The sequence below is a fragment of the Pinus tabuliformis genome, chromosome 7, assembly GCF_031772625.1.
Source record: "Pinus tabuliformis cultivar Carrire ecotype Pingquan chromosome 7, CPIR1, whole genome shotgun sequence".
In the NCBI taxonomy this organism is placed as follows: Eukaryota; Viridiplantae; Streptophyta; class Pinopsida; order Pinales; family Pinaceae; genus Pinus; species Pinus tabuliformis.
The window spans coordinates 79,384,524-79,404,784 of NC_142293.1; the positions used below are offsets into that span (position 1 = coordinate 79,384,524).

General features: G+C 40.4%; 1 protein-coding gene across 2 annotated transcripts in view; it reads right to left on the minus strand.

The window, feature by feature from the left end:
- Positions 1-20,261, minus strand: part of LOC149245285 (G-protein coupled receptor) — a 278,843-nt gene that overhangs the window by 251,808 nt on the left and 6,774 nt on the right. For both annotated transcript variants that reach the window (XM_089457738.1, XM_089457737.1), the window contains exon 2: positions 4,367-4,446. In XM_089457738.1, coding sequence (XP_089313864.1) covers positions 4,367-4,406 — 40 coding nt within the window. In that variant the 5' untranslated portion in view covers positions 4,407-4,446. The remainder of the gene's footprint in view (positions 1-4,366; positions 4,447-20,261) is intronic.

A 20,261-nucleotide genomic window follows, 5' to 3' on the forward strand; every position in this document is an offset into this window, starting at 1 on the left:
AAGTGATGTTCTCCTTTCAATATTGCCAAGACAAACCCATTCTACCAACCTATGTTTGATGTTGTTGTTGTTGTTGTTGGCCCGGGGTACAAATCCCCAACCTTTGCAGAGTTGAGAGGACCTCTTCTTCAAGATGAAAACGCTGATTGCACTGCTAGATTGGAAGAGTTCAATGCATCATGGGAACACATTGGATGCACAGTCATGTCAGATGGTTGGACTAACCTAATGGGTAGGACCCTTCTTAACTTCTTGGTTAGTTGTCCCAAGGGGACAATGTTTATGAAATTTGTTGATGCATTTGCACACATTAAAGATGCACGTTTATTATGTGAGTTGGTGGACATCTTAATTCAAGCAGTAGGTCCACAAAATGTTATCCAAGTCATAACGGATAACGTTACAAATTATGTTGTTGTTGGCAAGTTGCTTATGGAGAGGTATCCTAATTTGTTTTGGACACTTTGGGTTGCTCATTGTATTGACTTGATGTTGGAGGATATCGGTAAGATTCCTCATGTGAGGGATATTGTTGAATCATCCAAGAGCATAACAAAATTTATATATGATCATGCATTTGTGCTTAGCATTAGGAAAGGATTCACCAACAACAAAGAGATGGTGGGTCCTACCTTTACACGATTGCCCACTACTTTCATATCTCTTCAGTCTCTGTTGAATTCTATGTGGGATGTGAAGAGCATGTTTCTTTCACAAGATTGGCGTGCTTTATCTATTAGCCGCAAACCAGCGGGAGATAGCATATGCAGACTAGTTTCATATGATCAGAGCTTTTGGGCAGGAGTAGAGGAGGTGTGTGCCATTTCAGAACCTTTAGTAAGGGTTCTTCGGTTGGTTGATAGAGACAAGCCCGCAATGGGCTACTTGTATGAGGCCATGGATAGGGCCAAAGAAGCCATTCGTGCCTATTATGAAGATAAGGGAGACGAGGGGTTAGAGAAACAACAGTTGGTATGGAGAGTGATTGATGAGTGATGAAACAATACCCTCCATTTTCCCATTCATGCTACAGGTATCTACCTCAACCCCGCATTTTCTTACTCCTGTGGTTTCAGATTTGACGTCGAGGTGATGGATGGATTCCTCACTTGTGTTGAGAGGATGGTGGCATCTGAGCAAGAACATGAAGAAATTTCTAAAGAAATGGAGATATATAAGATGGAAGGTGGCACATTTGGTTTTACCATGGTTATTAAGAATAGGACGACCAAAATGCCAGGTAAGCTTCAGTTTGTTTCAACTTTCAAATTTCATAATCCTTTGTCTCTTCATAATTTGCTTAAAGTTTAGAATTTCAATGTTTTAACTTTTTTTTATGTTTCTTGTTTTTCGTTTAACTTGTAGATGCTTCGTGGACAAGATATGGTGGCAGAGTACCCATCTCCAAAATCTTGCCATTCGAGTGCTTAGCCAAACATGCAGTTTCTCTGGGTGTGAGCGCAACTGGAGTGTATTTGACAAAATACACAGCAAAAAGCGCAACATGTAAAAAAAATTCAAATTCAATTTTTGAATTCATTTTATTATTTTTAATACTTAAATTTTCTAAGTACTAATTTACAATCTATTACCCTAATACAGATTGGAGTCCCAACACCTTAATGACATGGTCTACGTCTACTACAATCTTCGATTGTGGGTGAGACAACTTCAGAAAACTTCTGATATGGAAGCCATCTCATTGGACAATATTGATACCACTGTTACATGGAGGGTTGAGACTGAGAGGCTTGTCATGGACTCAATCCCTGATTAGTTAGATGTGGATCCAAAGGCACTAGAGGCAGAGGAGGTAGCAGTTGCAAGGGAGGGAGAGCCAAAGGTAGTAGAGGAGGAGGAGCAGGGTCAGGAGGCAAAGCAGGAGGAGGATGAGGAGGAGGTGACACCATCTAGGATGGGCAGCAGCAGAGGACAAAGGCCACCTCTTTTTTTTGCTTCTAGAGGACGACAGAGTCCATTTGTAGCCCCAGGGGCAGGGCCTTCTTCCTCTAGAGGAAAAGGCAAAGCCATTCCCTATTCCCATAAAAGGGGCAAAGGATCTCAGTGACTGATTACTTTATGACATGTAGATGACTCATGATATACATTTATTATATTTTTTGTTGATATTTTGACTCTTGAGAGTTGAGACTGAGTCAGGACTCAAGATTCAAGACTTGATTCACTATTTTGATATGTGATGTAGCACTAGACTTCATATACATATTATATATTAACTTTCTTTTCATGTTTACGTGGAAATGCATTTATTTGATGTTGTGGACACTTTAGATGCTAAAAAAAAAATTAAAAATGAATATTTTTGTATTTTTTTAATTTTTCCGACTTTTTGCCGATTTCCCGACTTTAACAACATTTTCAATTTCTGTACCCTTGCCGATTTAATCCCGACTTTGACTTTTTCCACATTGGAAGATAGTCAAAAATCAGGAAACTAAATATGGAAGGCATGAAAGAGAAAGTAGTCCAGACTCCAAACATAATTGATAACACTGGCACTGCCTTATCAGGGAACAAGTATACCCACAAGACCCAGTAATCCAAAGAACACCACTCAAAAATATATAGACCATTAGACTCATCCAACTCCATGAGATATCTATCATAGGCAGTGACTGGGTTAAGCATGTCAGTTGAGCATCTATCACGATCATAATATTCAGGATCTAGTTCATAAAGTTGCAACTAATCCTCATTAACATCATGGATGGGGGCATAAATAGTTTCAATGTGAACACTATAATACCAAAAATACAAATACCCCAAATGCCAAGTAACATGAAGTTTAAGATAAGAGGTCATGCAAGGAGGGTACCCATTACTGTGGACAACAAAGTCCAAGGTGGTCAAAGGGAAATAGCAAACGGCAACATAAATGCCATCCTAAGGGGATCCCTGCATGATCAAAGATATGACAGATCTAAAGGAAACATTCATTAAAAGCAGTATTCATTGAGTAATATTCATTTTAGATGGGTACCCTCTGTGTGTTCAAAAATAGGCATAGGGTTTTAAAATTACGCTAGTGCTTATCCATGAGAAGATAAGCACAATGCTAAGCTAAGAAAACCAATTTTGCGTTAGATCTATATTGGGATCAAGATTTATCCCCATCTTCAGCAACCAAATTTGAGTCTATATCTATAAAGTCCTGTTATCATGCAATATGAAATAAGTCAATTTGGTGGTATATATCTCTCTTGTTCCATAATCTGCATGTTTGCCCTGAAATCCAACAAACAAGTACTAAAGAAACCTTTTCACCAAATAATATTGTTAAATAGGTCTTAGGACATTTAACAACAGTTACTAGGAATTGACCAGGTCTCACTCGCTTCCAGTTGTGTAACACAATTCTTTGATTTCCAATTTTGGTGTCCTCCTGCATTTACAGATGTGGAGCATTGCGCTGTCACTTATACTTTTCACCGAGTACTGCACAATTAAAATAATTCTACTACATTCCATTATGTGTTTATTTTTCCTTCATATTTTGATGGGAAATGATTTGTGGGCTAACTTGCCGGATTGTACTTGATGTAATCTTCAATGCCACTGATCCCTTTTTTATCATTCATGGACAATCTAATTTCTTTCATTCTTGATAACAATTTTCTTTCAGTTTCTTTATGAATATAAGATATAAGATAAAGTTTGGATATATACCTTTGCTTTTGAGCAAGGGTCTACTTCAAGAAACATTTAGCCCAGGAGTTTTCTCCTCCATATTATGCTCTCAATAGGATATTATGTAATCAATAGTTTCTAAGACTTCTAATTCACTGTCTAATTGTGAATGCAATTTTTTATGAAGGTAGCACATGTTTAAAATGGATTAGAAAATAGGATTTTCATTCAATATTTTGTATAGAGACAACTAAGCTTGACACACTGCTTACAATCTTCTAAACAATTGTCTATCTTAATGAAATAAATGGTGCTGCTAATTGATAGTCAAATTCCTAGAAATGGAACATATCCAGACATTGTTTGCACCAACAGTGTACATGGAAAGCAAGATAGATGGTTTACCTTTTAATTATACAGAGACACAACATGTACAATGTAACGGTGTCTCAGGTCTCTAACTGGATCCAATAAGCCATTAATAGCTTGGGGTCTATAAACTGAATAATTTGAGATCCTTATCTATATAACTGAAGTTATTTCCTTCCTATATTTGACATCCCTCGTAAACACGCATATCTCCTCATCTTGAGATAGGTCAATATCCAAAAAAATGTGAAAGAGAATGATTCATGGTAGTTAATATAATAATATGAAGGGGAAATGATTTTATGTAATTTCATTGCAACACTATGTCCTTCAAAGCATTATAACTTACCAGATACTGAAAATGGCAACAACCATTTTAGAGTAAACATGGCCAGATTATTTCTCCAGGAGCATAGGATGGACAGATATCTGTTACAATAAACAAATCCTTTCAGAAATCTACAGAAAATTCAGATGAATAGCCTTGTGGTCAACAGAATATCCAAAGTTTGAATGTGCTAACTAAATTTGAGTCAACTTAAACTAAAGAAAACATATAAAGCCCCAACTCTTGCACAGATATTAATGGCAGACCCAGAAGCATTTGATAGACAAAGAACAATAGAACATGCAGAGAAAGACCAGTTGAACTTCATTATTCCCATCTTTTAAGTTTAATTTATAAAGAAGATTAAACAGAAAAAAGGAAAAAAAAAACTCTATCAACACCCACAGTTAATGTTAGTTTCTGTAGCATCAGAGGTGTTCTAGTCTTGAAACTTTGTGGAGAGGCTAAAACAAGGGAGTTCTTCATAACCCGGAAATCGTTTCTGGAAATTACACCTAGAAGAGTCCCAATTAGAGCATTAGCTTATTTTTAATTATTTCCTAAGTCTAAACTTAGGAAAAGGGGTTAATTAATCAGAATTAATTGAGATAAGGTGTGAATCATCTAGAAACTCACACGGATTGACTCCGATATGATCTTGGGTTTGATTGAGATTTAATCTTGGCCGTTGGAGGTCCAATAGAGGATTATAAGAAAAAGTCAATGGGTAGATGGAGATCACACTTGTGAGACACACAAAGATCAATTTCTTTGGAGAGTTCGATTTTTTAGAGAGCAACGGTCAGTTGCCGAAAGAGTTCAAGCTTCAGAAGGGAAGCAGAGACAAAGGGGCAGGGGCAGTGAGGTCGGAGGAAGATTTTTCAGATCCAGCGAGTGCATTGCAGAGAGGCCGAAATTTCTATAGGAGGTTGCGCAGAGGCAACACAGAAGCTTCAGAGGGCAGTTCAATTTTGTTGAGGTGACGCTGGTTTTCAATTCAAGAGGCCGGGGAGTATTTTTGGAGTGCCCGAGGGTCAATTTCCCAGTCAACAATAGGGAGGACGGCTTGATTTGCAGAAGTTCCGAGCTGAAGCGTTTGAAGGACTGCGCAGAGGTGATGCAGGGTATGCGCAGAGCTAGGTGGACGCTTGCTTTTCAAAGGCAGTCAAGTGTTGGGATTGCTCAGAGTGAGGGTAATTTCCCTCAAATTATTTTTGTCAGTATTTTCGCTGCATGATTGCCAGTCTTCGGCATCTAGATTGTACTCAGATAAATTCACTGTTGCATAATAATAAAACCCTCAGCTGTTGCACCGGTTTTTCCAAGTTGGGTTTTTCCGGGGACATTGTGTCCAAAAATAGCTATGTTAATTTTTATGTGTGTGCTAGTATTTTCTTGGTTTCCAGAGCTATTTCCTTCCGTAGTTTATTTGTGAAGGTTACAGTGTGAATTATTTGGTATTTTCCGTAGCAGATAAATTGTTAAACAAATTAACAAGCAGAAAAATAATTTCCAGTTGTTGCAATAAGATTTCAAAATTTAAATTTTCACATGGTACCATAGCGTGATTGACCAGTCGGGAAGCTCAGAAGCGGAAGAAGAAAATTTCGTTGTTCAGAGGGAGCAGCAGGCCAAAATTTTATGGTAGTGTGCAATGCCTAGCCAGGCAGTACAAATTGTTGGGAAAGGGTTGGATTTTCAGTTGCAAGGTGGTGGAAAATTCGAGTTTCCCAGGATATTGATTCCAGCTGGCAGAGGGAGCAGCAGCAGCTCAAATTTTTTCAGTGGGCAGATTCCTTGGTTGGACACGAAGGGTTTTGCAGGAGCAAAATCAACGTCGGGTGGAAGAGAAAAGCACACATAGTAGAGGGAAAATTTCTCTCATGGGACTTCAAGTTTTAGAGGTTCGTTTTTCCAATTGCAGATTGGTAGGAGTTGAGTGTAGATCTTCTCACTCCAGAAGGGAGTGCTAGTAGCAGTTCCAATAGCCAAGCAGAGGGAAAGAGGGAGTTTTCAACAAGTTTTTTGAGATGGCCACAGCTAGGCGCAGAGATCATGATAGGTTGGAGGAAGCCTCCAACTATGTCATCTGGAAGGCTAAGATGTCCTTCCTTCTAGATTAATATGGCCTGAAATCCTATATAGTGTTGAAGAATGTAACTAGGTACGGTCTTCATAATTGTATTTGAGTCATAATGAAATGTATTTATCAAAAGAAAGAAAAAGAAATATTTATTATTATTGTTATGACTTATTAAAGCATGGGTTTCATGCTTGGATCATCAATTTATAAATCAAAGTCCCCATTGAGGACTTCTAGGCTTTGTCTTGAGTCATTAGAGTCATTGTCCATTTAATAAGACCCTTCTTCGGCTTTTAAATCATGTAAAAAGAATTATTATTGAGTCAAAAATGCAATTTGTAACCTCCACACCAAGTCAGCCCTTACTTGATCAAGTTAGCCTACATGAAGGTAATTCGAACCCCATAAAAGGCTATATATATAGTGCAGTTCGATTCATTTGGAGCACTTACTCTCACACAAGTTTGATACCTTCGAGGAGCAGAAAAAGTGCGAAGTTGCAGAAGAAGGAGAAGAATTGCTAGAAGGTCGAATTTTTGAGTTGTCTCTCTCTCACACGTGTGGATTTACTGGGATATTTACTGAGTCGAAATTTTGTTGTTGGAAGGTCGAAATTCTATTGGATCGAAGTTTTGTTGGGTTGTTTCTGGATCGAAGTTTTTGTTGGGCTACTGCTGGATCGAAGTTTTTGTTAGGCTACTGCTAGATCGAAGTTTTGTTGGGCTACTACTGGGTCAAATTTCTACTAGGTCGAAGTCATGTTGCTGCATCTAGGTTGAAGTTGTTGTTAGAAGGTTATCATCTGCAGAAGAAGGGAAGGGTCGACAAGGTGGTTGGAGGAAGTCTGTGTCTGGGTCAAGGAGTCTTAGATCATCTCGTGAAATTATTAAGGAAGAGTTGTTGACTGGGTTTTCCCCTAGATAGGGGTTTTGCTGTGAATGCTCTTAGTATTATGTTAAAAAGGTCTCTCACATGACCTTAATTCATAGTGTTCTCAAGGGCTCCAACGCATGCCCTTGGTGGGCTTATACAACTTTCATTACGCCTCTAACAGCTAGGTCGACTTGACTCCTTCATAGACAAGCCCACACATGACATTCAAAAATTCATATCTCTACTTCTACAACTCGGATTTCGACGTTTTCTGTTGAGTTCGATTCATGTCGGCATCCTCTATCATCTCCATCCATCACATGTAGAAATCTCTCCACGGTTTTGGCCCAACAACTTTGGGTGCAAAACCCCAGGCTAGGGTTTCAAGCCCAAAAGGTCACTTGTGGAGCTCCTTCCTCCAAACCCTCGATCCTCAAGGGTTGGAGTACCTCCCAAGCTAAAAAATCAACACTCCCTCTTAGCAAGGGAGGTACTTCCAAGACTAGGAAGTAACCATCATCAACATCAGCAACACTAACCCATCTAGCGTCCATCACTACAACATACTCTGTAGAATGAACCCGACAATCTCGGTAGTGTTTCTGCCACATCACATCTGAACCTGAAGATCCCAAACCTGCATATGGTTGCTCCCACTGATCCTACACGATCTCCACTAGCTCAGTCCTGCAAGCATTCATCCTCCTGGATCAAATACAACACGTACAAATCCCTCCAATCTCGGATATGCAACATCATGATCTAATGAAGGCTCTAGCCCGCCAATATCCAGACCATCAAATGAAGCAATCTTGATCATGTTGATCTCGTCCATGCCAAAGAAATCCTCAAGTTATCACAACCATCCATGGCAGGTCATGGGAAGTCCACAATTAGCAATCTGCCCTACAAAACATTGTTGTTCACCAGGCTCTCTACCAATCCACCAGAACTCCCAGCCAATCTTGCTGCCAAGCCAGTTAAGACCACATCTCCATGTCTTCAATTGAACCCTTTGCTCCATGATCTAGACACCCACAACTCCCTCTAAGTTACTTCGTTGTGCACACTTTGATTCAGTGGCCCTTAAAGTAGCTCAGATACACTCTAATACCATGTTTTTTCACAATCCTGGTGTCTAGGATAGAATCTTAAATCACTAATTGCTACCAAACCAAGAATCACAACAAAGCTACTTTGCACAGCGAATATAAACAGTAGTGAGTCTACTAGTGCACAAAATATAGACAACTTTTTATAATTTTCAACCCAACTTTGTTATATTAATCAGACTGAATAAGACAACAGTGTAGGGCTCCTGTACCAGGGATAATGGCCTCATACATCCATTGATACAAAGATACAAAAATGGGGCTTGATGTCAGTCCATCAACAACCAATGTGCCCTTGACAAGATACTCTAACCATCTAGTTGTCGCATGCTCTCTGAGATCCTCTCGGTCGTACCCTGTACTTTGCCCGGTCCATCAGCTACCGATTTGCAGCACCTACCTCTATCAATGCTCCAAGTCCATCTGGCCACTGAACCTCGGTTGTCAATCTGCTCACTGGTTGTGCCTTAGTCCATCAAGGGCACAACACATCGAGACTCTTATCGAGTTGTTCACAGCGCCACTTGTGAACAACTCTCAACTGCCCACTGTTGTTCCTCAACTACTCAGGCACCCTAGCCCACTAACATATGGCACGGAGGGTTGCCACCTATCACTGCAAGATGCCCATCTCTCACAATGAACACGGGCTAGGAGGACTACCCATCTTCTGTCATAGATGTCCTTCTCCACACAACAAGTCTAGGGTTGCTCAAACTGCTCCTGGTTGGTCAGACACTTGAGCTCTTCTTCTGCCACTCTAGCAACCACCTAAGTCCATGAAGGTGGTGCACACCAAGCTCCAACTTGGGCACTATCATGTTGTCCTCCAACAGACCATAAATTCCCAATCCACTATCCACACTTGGTCCACTCTCACGCTGCCCTCCAACAGACCACGAGTGACCAATCCTTGTTGTAGCATCTGCTCTTAGTTAGGGCATCCAACACCTATGAAGCCCTTCCTCTTGGCTACCCATAGACCTCATCAACAGTCGTCTTCTAAGACACCCATCCACCTAGCAAATCACAACATCGAGATATCATCTGCAACCATACTATTGTGGCCCTCTTGTCCTTGGGTTCTATGCACATTGTTGTAGCTTTCGTCACTAATTAGAGCATGAAACACTCTGCCAAATATGCTACAATAGTCCTTCAATCACTGTGTTCCCTTGTCCAGATATTTATCACTCTATGTTGCCCTTCAAGGTCTTCCTAAACATTGTTATAGGCCTTGGAATACTTTGCAAGGCACCCTATAACAGTCTGCTTGCTACAGCAAGGAGAAGAGTCACCATTCCAAGGGTTACACCTTCTGTCCACCTGCTCTAACTTCACAAGGATTTCGGCCTGACGAAAGGATCTTCTTTAGGCCCAACGGAACTCAAAACAATGCCTCCATACACGGTTGTAGCAACCCTTCTTTTGCAACCCAAACAGAGACAAAATGCACCTTAAACCATGCACAGAAACACACCCAAACTCACCTCTGACTGCGGCCTAATTTGGCAAGTGATCCGCTATCCAAAACTGCCCAAAACAAACCTCCTTACATGGTTGCTATAGGCTTAGACATCTGCGGTTAGAATGCTCAAAGGATCTGCACCAAAACCGTCCAAGAATTCTCCCTCTAGCCCTTCATACTAGCTACCTTAGACTGCGGTTTTGTCCTTCAAGGATTTTGTTCCCATCACAAGATAAAACTCCCTAAACTCGTGCTCCTTTGCTCTTAATTTCCTGCCTCATAACCGCACCAAAATCGCAGAGCTAATCCATGTGTGAATGCTCTTAGGATTGTGTTTAGAAAGGTCTCTCACATGTACCTTAATTTATAATGTTCTCACGGGCTCCAACGCATGCCCTTGGTGGAATTATACAACTGCCATTAGGCCTCTAATAGCTAGGTTGAGTTGACTCCATAGACAAGCCCACACATGACATTCAAAAATTCATATCTCAACTTCTACAACTCAGATTTCGACGATTTTCGTTGCGTCAGGTTCATCTCGACATCCTCTATCATCTCCATTCATCACATGTAGAAATTTTTCCACGGTTTTGGCCCAACAACTTTGGGTGCAAAACCCTTGGCTTAGGTTTCAAGCCCACAAGGCCACTTGTGGAGCTCCTTCCTCAAAACCCTCAATCCTCAAGGCTTGGAGTACCTCCCAAGCTACAAAAAAATCAACAGAGATAAGGTGTGAATCATCTAGAAACTCACATGAATCAACTATGATATGATCTTGGCCCTTGATTAAGATTGAATCTTAGTTGTTGGAGGTCCAACAGAGGATTATAGGAAGTCGATGGGTAGATGGAGAACACACTTGTGAGACACACAAAGATCGATTTCCTTGGAGAGTTTGATTTTCCAGAGAGTAGTAGTCAATTGCCGGAAGATTTCTTGCTTCAGAAGGGAGGCAAAGACAGATAAGGACAAGGACAGTGAGGCTAGAGGAAAAGTTTCCAGATCCGGCGAGTACATTGCAGAAAGGCCGAAATTTCTCTAGGAGGTTGCGCAGAGGCAGTGCAGAAGCTTCAGAGGGTAGTTCGATTTCGCTGAGGTGAAGCTGGTTTTCAGATCCAGAGGTCGGGAAGTATTTCCAGAGTGCCGAAGGGTCAATTTCCTAGTCAACAACAAGCAGGATAGCTTGATTTGCAGAAGTTCCGAGTTGAAGCGTTTGAGGGACTGCGCAGAGGTGACACAGCGCCTGCACAAAGCTAGGTGGATGGTTTGCTTTTCAAAGGCAGTCAAGTGTCGGGATTGCTCGGAGAGAGGGTAATTTCCATCAAATCATATTTGCCAGTATTTTCTCTGCAAGATTGCCAGTCTTTGGCATCCAGATCGTCATCAGATAAATTCACTGTTGCATAATAATAAAACCCTCAGTTGTTGCACTGGTTTTCCCAAGTTGGGTTTTTCTGCAGACATTTTGTCCAAAAATAACTGTGTTAATTTTTATGTGTGTGTGTGTAGTATTTTTTCAGTTTCCAGTGCTATTTTCTTCCACAGTTTATTTGTGAAGGTTGTGTTAAATTTTGCAGATTTAAAATTTAATTTCTAAGATCATAAACCATAGAAGACAGTCAATGAACAACAAGACACAGGGTTTGGTCCAAGACCTGGGAAAAACCCCACTATGGGGGAAAACCCTTTTTAAAATGTTCTTCTATTAGATCTTTTTCAAATGGTCAACAGAGATACATAATTAGAGTACAAAACCCCTTTTACAAATAGCAGTAGTAACAACCCTTTTTAATATCTTCAAAATACCACCACAAGCCTCCAAAGGCTTCCAAAACAAAAGCAGTAGACACAAGTGTGGGAACAAAATGCACAAGTACGAGAGCTAAACACTAAGAGAAATATTCTCCAAATGCAAGATCATAATGCTACGAAAGCGAGGGCAATATAGCAACAATCAAACTCTGGTGCAAAAGCAATATCAAGAACAGAATATCTCTAGAGCGAGGTCAATACAAGAGCTAAATACTTCTGGTGTGAGAGCAATACCAACTACAATAATACTTCTTTGGAGCGAGAGCATTAACAACAGCAAATAACAAAGAGCGGAAACCACTAGTGCGAGAGTTGAACGAGAGTTTTGACATCTATCAATAGATCTTCCAAACAATAGATCTACCAGATAATAGATCTGCCAAACAGTACATCTGCCAAACAATAGATCTGCCAATGATGATAAGGGATTTGCAAATCTGCGATAGATCTGCCACTGACAATAAGAGATTTGCTACTGATAATAAGAGACCTACCAATGATGATAAGAGATCTGCACATCTACAATAGATCTACTACTGATAATAAGAGATATGCTACTGATAATAAGAGATCTGCCAATGATGATAAGAGATCTGCTACTGATAATAAGAGTGATAAATTACTGATGCGAGGGCTTGATCACCAATGCGAGAGCTAGATCACCAAAGCGAGAGAGAGAGAACTCGATGTGTTGCAAATGAAGGCTTCTCTTCAATATATAGAAATCTTTGAGGCAAAATCCCTTCCTCGAATTAAGTGTTTTGGAAGCTCCTAGAGTGATCCATTCGAATTAGATAACTTAAGTGATTTTATTTTGCACATGTCTAATTGAATCACTTAAGTGATTTTATTTTGCACATGTCTAATTGCTTTATAAAATATTTTTGAAATAACTTTTGCTCTTATGAAACGCAAAGCAAACAATAGAAAATTAGTTTGCACATAGGAGGAAGAGGAGCAGGACAGAAGGCGAGATGGAGGTGAACAGGGCATGCGTGAGGGCAAAGTCTGCAACAGCGTCAGTTATGTTCCACCGGTCTCTCTCAAGACAAGAGATCACAGAGGTATCTTACGCCAGCAGAAAGAGGGAGACATTGATGGCTAGTAGCTGGGATTCGCTGCTCACTGTAATCAAGCAGAGCATCGACAATGGGGAGGCGCCTACCGATCAGGGTTATGTTGGGCAGATCCAGAGCCATTGCCCTGTGCCGGAAGGATTAAGGCACAAAGGGGCCTTCATCCAAACACTTTTCATCATCAGATCTAAACCCCTATTTATCTGCGCAAGAGATGGAAATGAATTACCCATCATCGATCTACTATCTAGGGCCAGCTCTGCACTTGCAGCATCACGACAAGAACCCTCCTTCAGCATTTCTTATGGGAGTATTGACGCATCTGTCATCATACCTATTGAGAGTCTTCGCCACAATATTGGAGATGACCAGCTCTTCGTTGCCAAGGCCAGATCCGACCCAATCTTACGAGAAGGATGGACATCCTTTTCAAGATCTCGTTGTTACAAGCCAGATCTATGCTCACTGATGCGAGTTGGAGTAGATCGGGAGACTTCTACACCACTGCCTACAACGAATCGACACCCATCAACGAGATCTGGATCCTTATCGAGGATTTCTGAACACCTAACAGTCAAGCAAAAGGCATCACAGACAGACCGAATGGGGGACATTTGAATCGGAATCATCATTGAAGAGAATCGACGACACAATCATATAAGAATATTGAACTGGCAAACCTGTCGCAGATGAATTAGTACACAGCAAATGAGGTATTTTATCAAAAGACGGATTGTGAAGCACGAGAAGGAGCTTTGATCCAATTTTTATCCGAGCACTCCACGGGAAGACCATTTGCAAGAGGACCTAGAATTGGATGCGAATTCATGATCTAAAGTACGAGATTCAAAAACAACTGGGCATATCAACAAGCATGCAAAATTTGATATATGCAAGTAAATTACTGCAAGAGAACCTCACGTTACAGGATCATGGTATCGCTACAGATACAACTATCATCTTCAACACGAGATTGTTAGGAGGTTGCTCCAGAACAAGCTCAAAGGGTACAGGATCCTTCAAGGATGCAGTCAAAGGGAAGGAGGAGACCCAAACCAAAACAGTACCGATTCCAAATCTACCTGGGCCCTATATCATGGAGCAAAAATCCCTAATACTAGCTCTAACAGTCACTCTGCCTGAGGTAAATGAACTTTACACAGACCTCCACACCAAAGCAGTTATATGTAGATTTAATGGTTTTTGGCCCAAATCTAATGCTCTACACCAATGGATCTTCTCCACTTAGACAACAAACTATGAGATTCATCTCTGTTCTAAAGGATTTTTTATTGTTAGATTTCATACAGTCAAAGATAAGGACTATGTTTTAAATGAGGGCCCATGGTTTTGGGGCAATGCGGGGCTCTTCATGACACCTTGGTTCCCAGGATTTGATGCTACCACCATGGTGGTATCCAAAATGCCTGTATGGGTTAGAATACACAATCTACCACTCCATTTTTGGCACCACAAAGTTCTAGAAGGAATTGGGAATTCCTTGGGGAAATTTCTCAAGATTGATGCAAATCGAGTTGCAAAAGGCATCTTCACTTTCACTAGAATCTGCATTGAAGTAAATCTTAGTCAAGGCCTACCTGATCAAATTATGTTGGTCCACAACAATCTATAGTGAACACAACCTCTAGATTATGAGAATATGGCATTTCTCTTCCATGGATGTCTACAAACAGGACACCTTCAGAGTGCATGTCCGCAAGCTAAAAAAGAGCCCAAAAGGCACAAGAAACAATCACAAAAACCAAAAGGTTGGCAAGGCACTGAATTGTTGGAAGACCCTGAAGAAGACTTAGACATTCCAGAAAATACCACTTATATCAATGAGCAGAACACTCAGAACAACATACAGAAAGAGGAGTTTGAGCATAGCTCTGCATTAGTTTTGATGTCAATCGTCTCACAGTAGCAGAATGAACAGCATACACCTGGAAAAGAGGCAAGTGGCAACAAACGAACTCATGCATCAGAAGGCTCAAATTCTAACAAAGAAATCCCAACAACTATAAAAGAAAATCAAATGACTATTGTATCATCCACACCCAACACTAGTGGTTGGCGAAAAGTGGAAAAAAAGAAAGGTAGAAAAGAATAGACTAGATTTTTCATGAGTTATTATAGATCTTGAGAAGTCAGGATCTGTTGTTATGCATATGCTTTTCAGCATCTACAACATGTAATTTTGCTCCATCTGAATAAAATTACAATTTTTCCTTGGTAAAAAACTTTTGCTCTTATGAAAAATAATTTGCTCTTGAGAAAGAATTTGCTTCAAGGGTGAAAGGGGTTAACCACATAAAGTGATTTCTAGGGAAATTTCTCCCTAGTTGCTCAAAAATTCAACACTCCCTCTCAACTAGGGAGGAATTTCCATCAATAAAGCCAAAATTGTTGTACCTGTCAAATCATCATGACTCATGTTGAACATTCTCGAATCTAAAGAAGAATACTCATGGCAGGGGAGCTACTGCTACCACCCTGAATCCAAGCTCAGCCAAATAAAGGCTAAGAAACCTTCACCAGGGAGTCTCAAGCTTCAACCTGGTCCAAATAATCATCGGGGAGCCAAATGCTTCCACTTGGCATCAAGGAGTCACATGCTACAACCTGGAACAAATACCATCGAGGAGACTCATGCTACCACCCGGAATGAATACCGCTCAGTCAATAAGACTAAGAAACCATAATAGCTCAGCACATAGGCTAAGAATCCACAATAGCTCAGCTCAAAGGCTAAGAATCCACAATAGCTCAGCTCAAAGGCTAAGAATCCACAATAGCTCAGCTCAAAGGCTAAGAATCCATGTTGTTCAAGAACACTAGCATCTATGTTGTTCAAGAACACCAGCATCTTCGAACTTGAGCGAGATACAACTTACCATGACTGGTAAGGATCACCATTTGATCTCAAGTAGCCAACACCCATTGGCCAGATGGGTGGGAAACAAGATGCATGACTGGGGCATACTCCTGATTGGAGGTCCCTCATCCCCAAGAGCTCACTAGCTCAATTCCTCATCCCTAGGAGCTCAACCAAGGGGGAAGAGCACACATCTCAATGTTCTTGATCAGCCGGGTCCCAAACTCAAAAGAGGTACATCCCTTAATCCAAGCATATCTCTGAAGACTAGAAATTTCTTCTTTGACAATGCTTTGGTAAGTGTATCAGCAATTTGCTCATCAATCTGAATATGGTGGAGTCTCACTACTCCTCTCTGTACCATGTCTCGAATGAAATGATATTTGATTTCAATGTGCTTGGATCTGTCATGAAATACAGGATTCTCAGACAATCGGATCCCACTCATATTATCACATAATATCATTGTAGTATCTAGGACTTGCTCAAATAACTCTCCAAAGAGTTTTCTTAACTAGACAGCTTCACAACTAGCTAAGCTAGTAGCAATATACTCAGCTTCTGCGGAATTGAGAGCAACTGATTTATGTTTCCTGCTCATCCAAGAGATCATGGTAGATCCCAAACTGAAACAACATCCTAAAGTGCTTTTTCTATCCACAATGTTGTCCACCCAATCAGCATCAGTATAACCATGCAACTTTATGTTGCTAGCAGTATATCAAAGACCGAAATTAATTGTCCCATGCAAATATCTAAGCACATGCTTAGCAGCAACCCAGTGATTATGTAAAGGCTTGGTCATGAATTGACTCAAGGTGTTTACAGCATAGCAAATATCAGGATGAGTGTTCACTAGGAACATCAATGCTCCAATCAACTAACGATACTCAGATGGATCAGATAAATCAAGTCCAGCTTCATCACCACAGAGTTTCTTGAAGTTCATCTCCATGGGAGTGCTCATGGATTTGCACTCTACCATTCCAAACCTTTCCAATAGCTTTACAACATACTTCCCTTGGGAGAGAATAATTTTGCCAGGTCTCTGCCAAACCTCCAAGCCCAAAAAGAAGTGCATCATCCCAAGGTCTTTCATTTCAAATTCAGAGGCAAGCTCCCTCTTACACTAAATCATCAGAAGTTCACTACCTGTCAAAAATGTTGAGAAATCTATAGGGCAATGATTAGAGTGATTTTTCTTTCCTTGGTAACTGCTTGTGATGTATTTTTACTTTCTTACTTATTAGCTTCTTCACTTATTATTATGTTTGTATATCGTCAAATAGCTACCAAAACAAGAAGAACAAGAACACAAAATATAGGTTGCAAGCCAGGGCCAAAACCTCTCTAATTGAGAGGAAAAACCGCAAATATCTTCTCTTCCTTATAGATTCTTCAATTGACGAATTCCAAGGCCTCTAGACCAAGACCAAGACTAATACCCTCCAAGACCAAGTCCAACCTTTCAGGATGAAGTGCTTTCCTTAAGCAAGTCAAACCCAGTCAAATCTCTTCCAATAGCACAACTTTAACCCTCAGCTATAGAATTTTAGCCTCCACTATAGACCTAAAATTTTTGGCCCTCCAGCAGTTGTTGCTACCACACATGTGAGCTTTGTTTAGCCTTCCAAGGCTTCCTCAAACCTTTGCTTGGCTTTCTCTTCCTTCTGGAGCTTGAGGATGGCTTCTTGTGACCTTCGCTTGACCTTCTTTCCTTCCCTTCTTCAAGATCGAACTTGTAGAAGAAAACCTTAGATTTGTTGCAAAAACCCTAGCCTTCCTTCGCATGTGTGAGAGAAATAGCCCAAAAACAAGTCTCCTTTGTCCTCTTCCTTCTTCGTTGCCTTCTTCTTGTTCCTCCTTCGCTTGGATGAGTGAGAGATGAATGTGCTTCAAGGAGGTCGAGTTTCCTCCTTTATATAGGCTTCTCAAGGTGGACGTGGCTCCTCAAATTAGGCCGACTTGGTCTTGAAGGGTATTTTTGACACTTTTAAGGACAAAAATAATTTTCTTTACAAGTTACAATGTGCCCAATGGGGTCTTCAACTTATGACAATGACTATTTTGACTTCTTGACCTAGGACCAACCCTAGAAGCACTCAATGGGTGCTTGACCTATAAAATAAAAGACCTTGAGCATGAAACCCATGCTCCAAAAATAATAATAATAATTTCTTTCATTTTACAATTTACAATAATCAAAAGTACATTTCATATTTATGAAGACCGAACCTAGTTACACATTTTTCAACACTGCCTCTTAACTAGGGAAGTATTCATAAATGGTACATGGACATTCTCAATCTGAAGATATCTCATAAGAAGAGTTGGATCGGTAACCCATTTGTTTAGCATCATAACAACCAACATTGTCATATAGCAAGGCCTTAACTAACAGCTCTATCTCTCCACAAGATCAGAGCACAATGTTGGCGAGGCCAATGATTTATAGACACCATCATCATTGTCTCTCAAGGTACATATCCCACCCGAGTGTTCAGAGAGTATGACATTCTTTGGATTGTTCTTATCTTGGATAGCTAGTCCTCAAAGAATATCAATCCACGACTACTCTTATCTTGGATGCCCTACCACATCCTCAAAGAGCATCGGATGCCAAACATTTACCCAATCCTCCATTTTGTCTTCCCAAGTGAAGACAAGAATGATGTGCCTATCTCTCCCTCTCAATCAGGGAGGATACATCAACCAAACCAAGCTTGTCTCTCAGATATACAAGCTTCTTATTAGGAAGAGATTTTGTCAATATGTCAACTACCTACTCATCGGTGGAAATATACTGTAGCTGTAGCACACCATCTTGTACTCACTTCTGAATGTAGTGATACTTATTGTTGATATGATTTGTCTTTCCAAGAAATATTAGGTCTTCAGACAATCATATACAACTGGTGTTATCACAATGTATCATTGTAGGGTCCATTGACCCTTCAAATAGGTCTGATAGCAGCTTCCTTACCAGACAACTTCTTTGCTTACTTCACAGGTTGTAATGTACTCAGCGCCAGCACTGCTCAAAGCAACTATATCTTGCTTTCTTCGCATCCATGAGATCATGGAGGATCCCAGACTAAAACATCCTCCTGTAGTGCTCCTTCCATCCTGCTCACTGCCTCCCTATTGGGAATCTGTATATCCAATCAAATGGACATCATTCCTCCTATCATATTTTAGGCAGTAATGAATTGTTCCTTGCAGATATCTCAGCATGTGTTTTGCTGCTATCCAGTGATCATGCTTTGGCTTGGAATTGGCTGAGAATATTTACTGCAAAACATGTATGGCCAAGTATTCGCCAAATACATCAGTGTGCCAATCAATTGCTTATACCTGGAAGGATCCACAGGGCTTGATTCAGAACTCCTTAGTCTTTTCAAGTTTGTGATCATCAGGGTTGTCATTGGTTTGCAATTCATCATGTCAAACCTCTTCAACATCTTGATCACATACTTTCCTTGACCTAGATAGATTTCATCAGGTCCTTGCCAGACTTCCAATCCCAAATAGTAGTGCATCAGCCCTAGATCCTTCATGTCAAATTTTGTTGGTAGATGCTTCTTACATTCTTCAATTCGACCTTCCACACCTGTCAAGAAAAGATCATCCACATACAGAAGAATGATTACCGGCTCTCCCTTCACAACCTTAATATAAAGGTTTGGATCAGCAGAACTCTTTGAGAAGCCTAATCTTTGTAGGTATGCATCCATTCTAGCATACCATGCCCTTGGTGCTTGCTTCAGGCCATATAATGCCTTCTTCAATCTGCAAACATATGTCTTTTTGTCTTTAACTTGAAATCCCAAGGGTTGCTCTATATGGACTTCCTCATCAATTGTGCCATTTAGAATGCAGTCTAGACATTCATTTGGTCAATGTTCCATCCCATTGATGTTGCCAAAGAGACCAATAAATGAATAGTTGTATACCTTGTTGTTGGAGCAAATGTCTCTTCATAATCGATGCCTTCTTGTTGAGAGAAGCCCCTAGCCACAAATCTTGCCTTATATTTATCAATAATTCCATCTGTGAGATGTTTGATCTTGTAGAGCCACTTGGAAGTTACCACAAATTTGTCTTCAAACCTAGGTATGATCTCCCAAACTCCATTCTTCATTATAGATTGATATTCTTCATTCATGGCATCCTTCCATTCTTGGTGATTGACAGCTTCTTCAAAAGTGGATGGCTCTGCTTCAATTAATTTTGTCATGTAGGCTACATACCCAGAATATCGTTTGGGCTTCTTACTTTCCCTGAATGTACCTTGAGCTGCTCCATGACCTTTTGCATCTAGAAGTGTAGACTTCAACCAGTTAGGTCTTTTTCTGGTTTCGGGAATTACCACAGGTTGTATTGGTTCACAGGGACCTTCATCTTCATGGTTTGATTCTTCTTCTTCCTTAGTAACTTCTTCTTCGAATACCAGAAGTTCTTCATCATCAGAGTCCATAGGGAGATCCTTTGATTTCTTAAATGCAATACTTTCGTCAAATATCACATCTCCACTGACTTCTATTCGGTGTCCTTCGTTTATGTAGATCCTATAGGCCTTAGAAGAGTTGATATAGCCCACAAAGGTTCCCT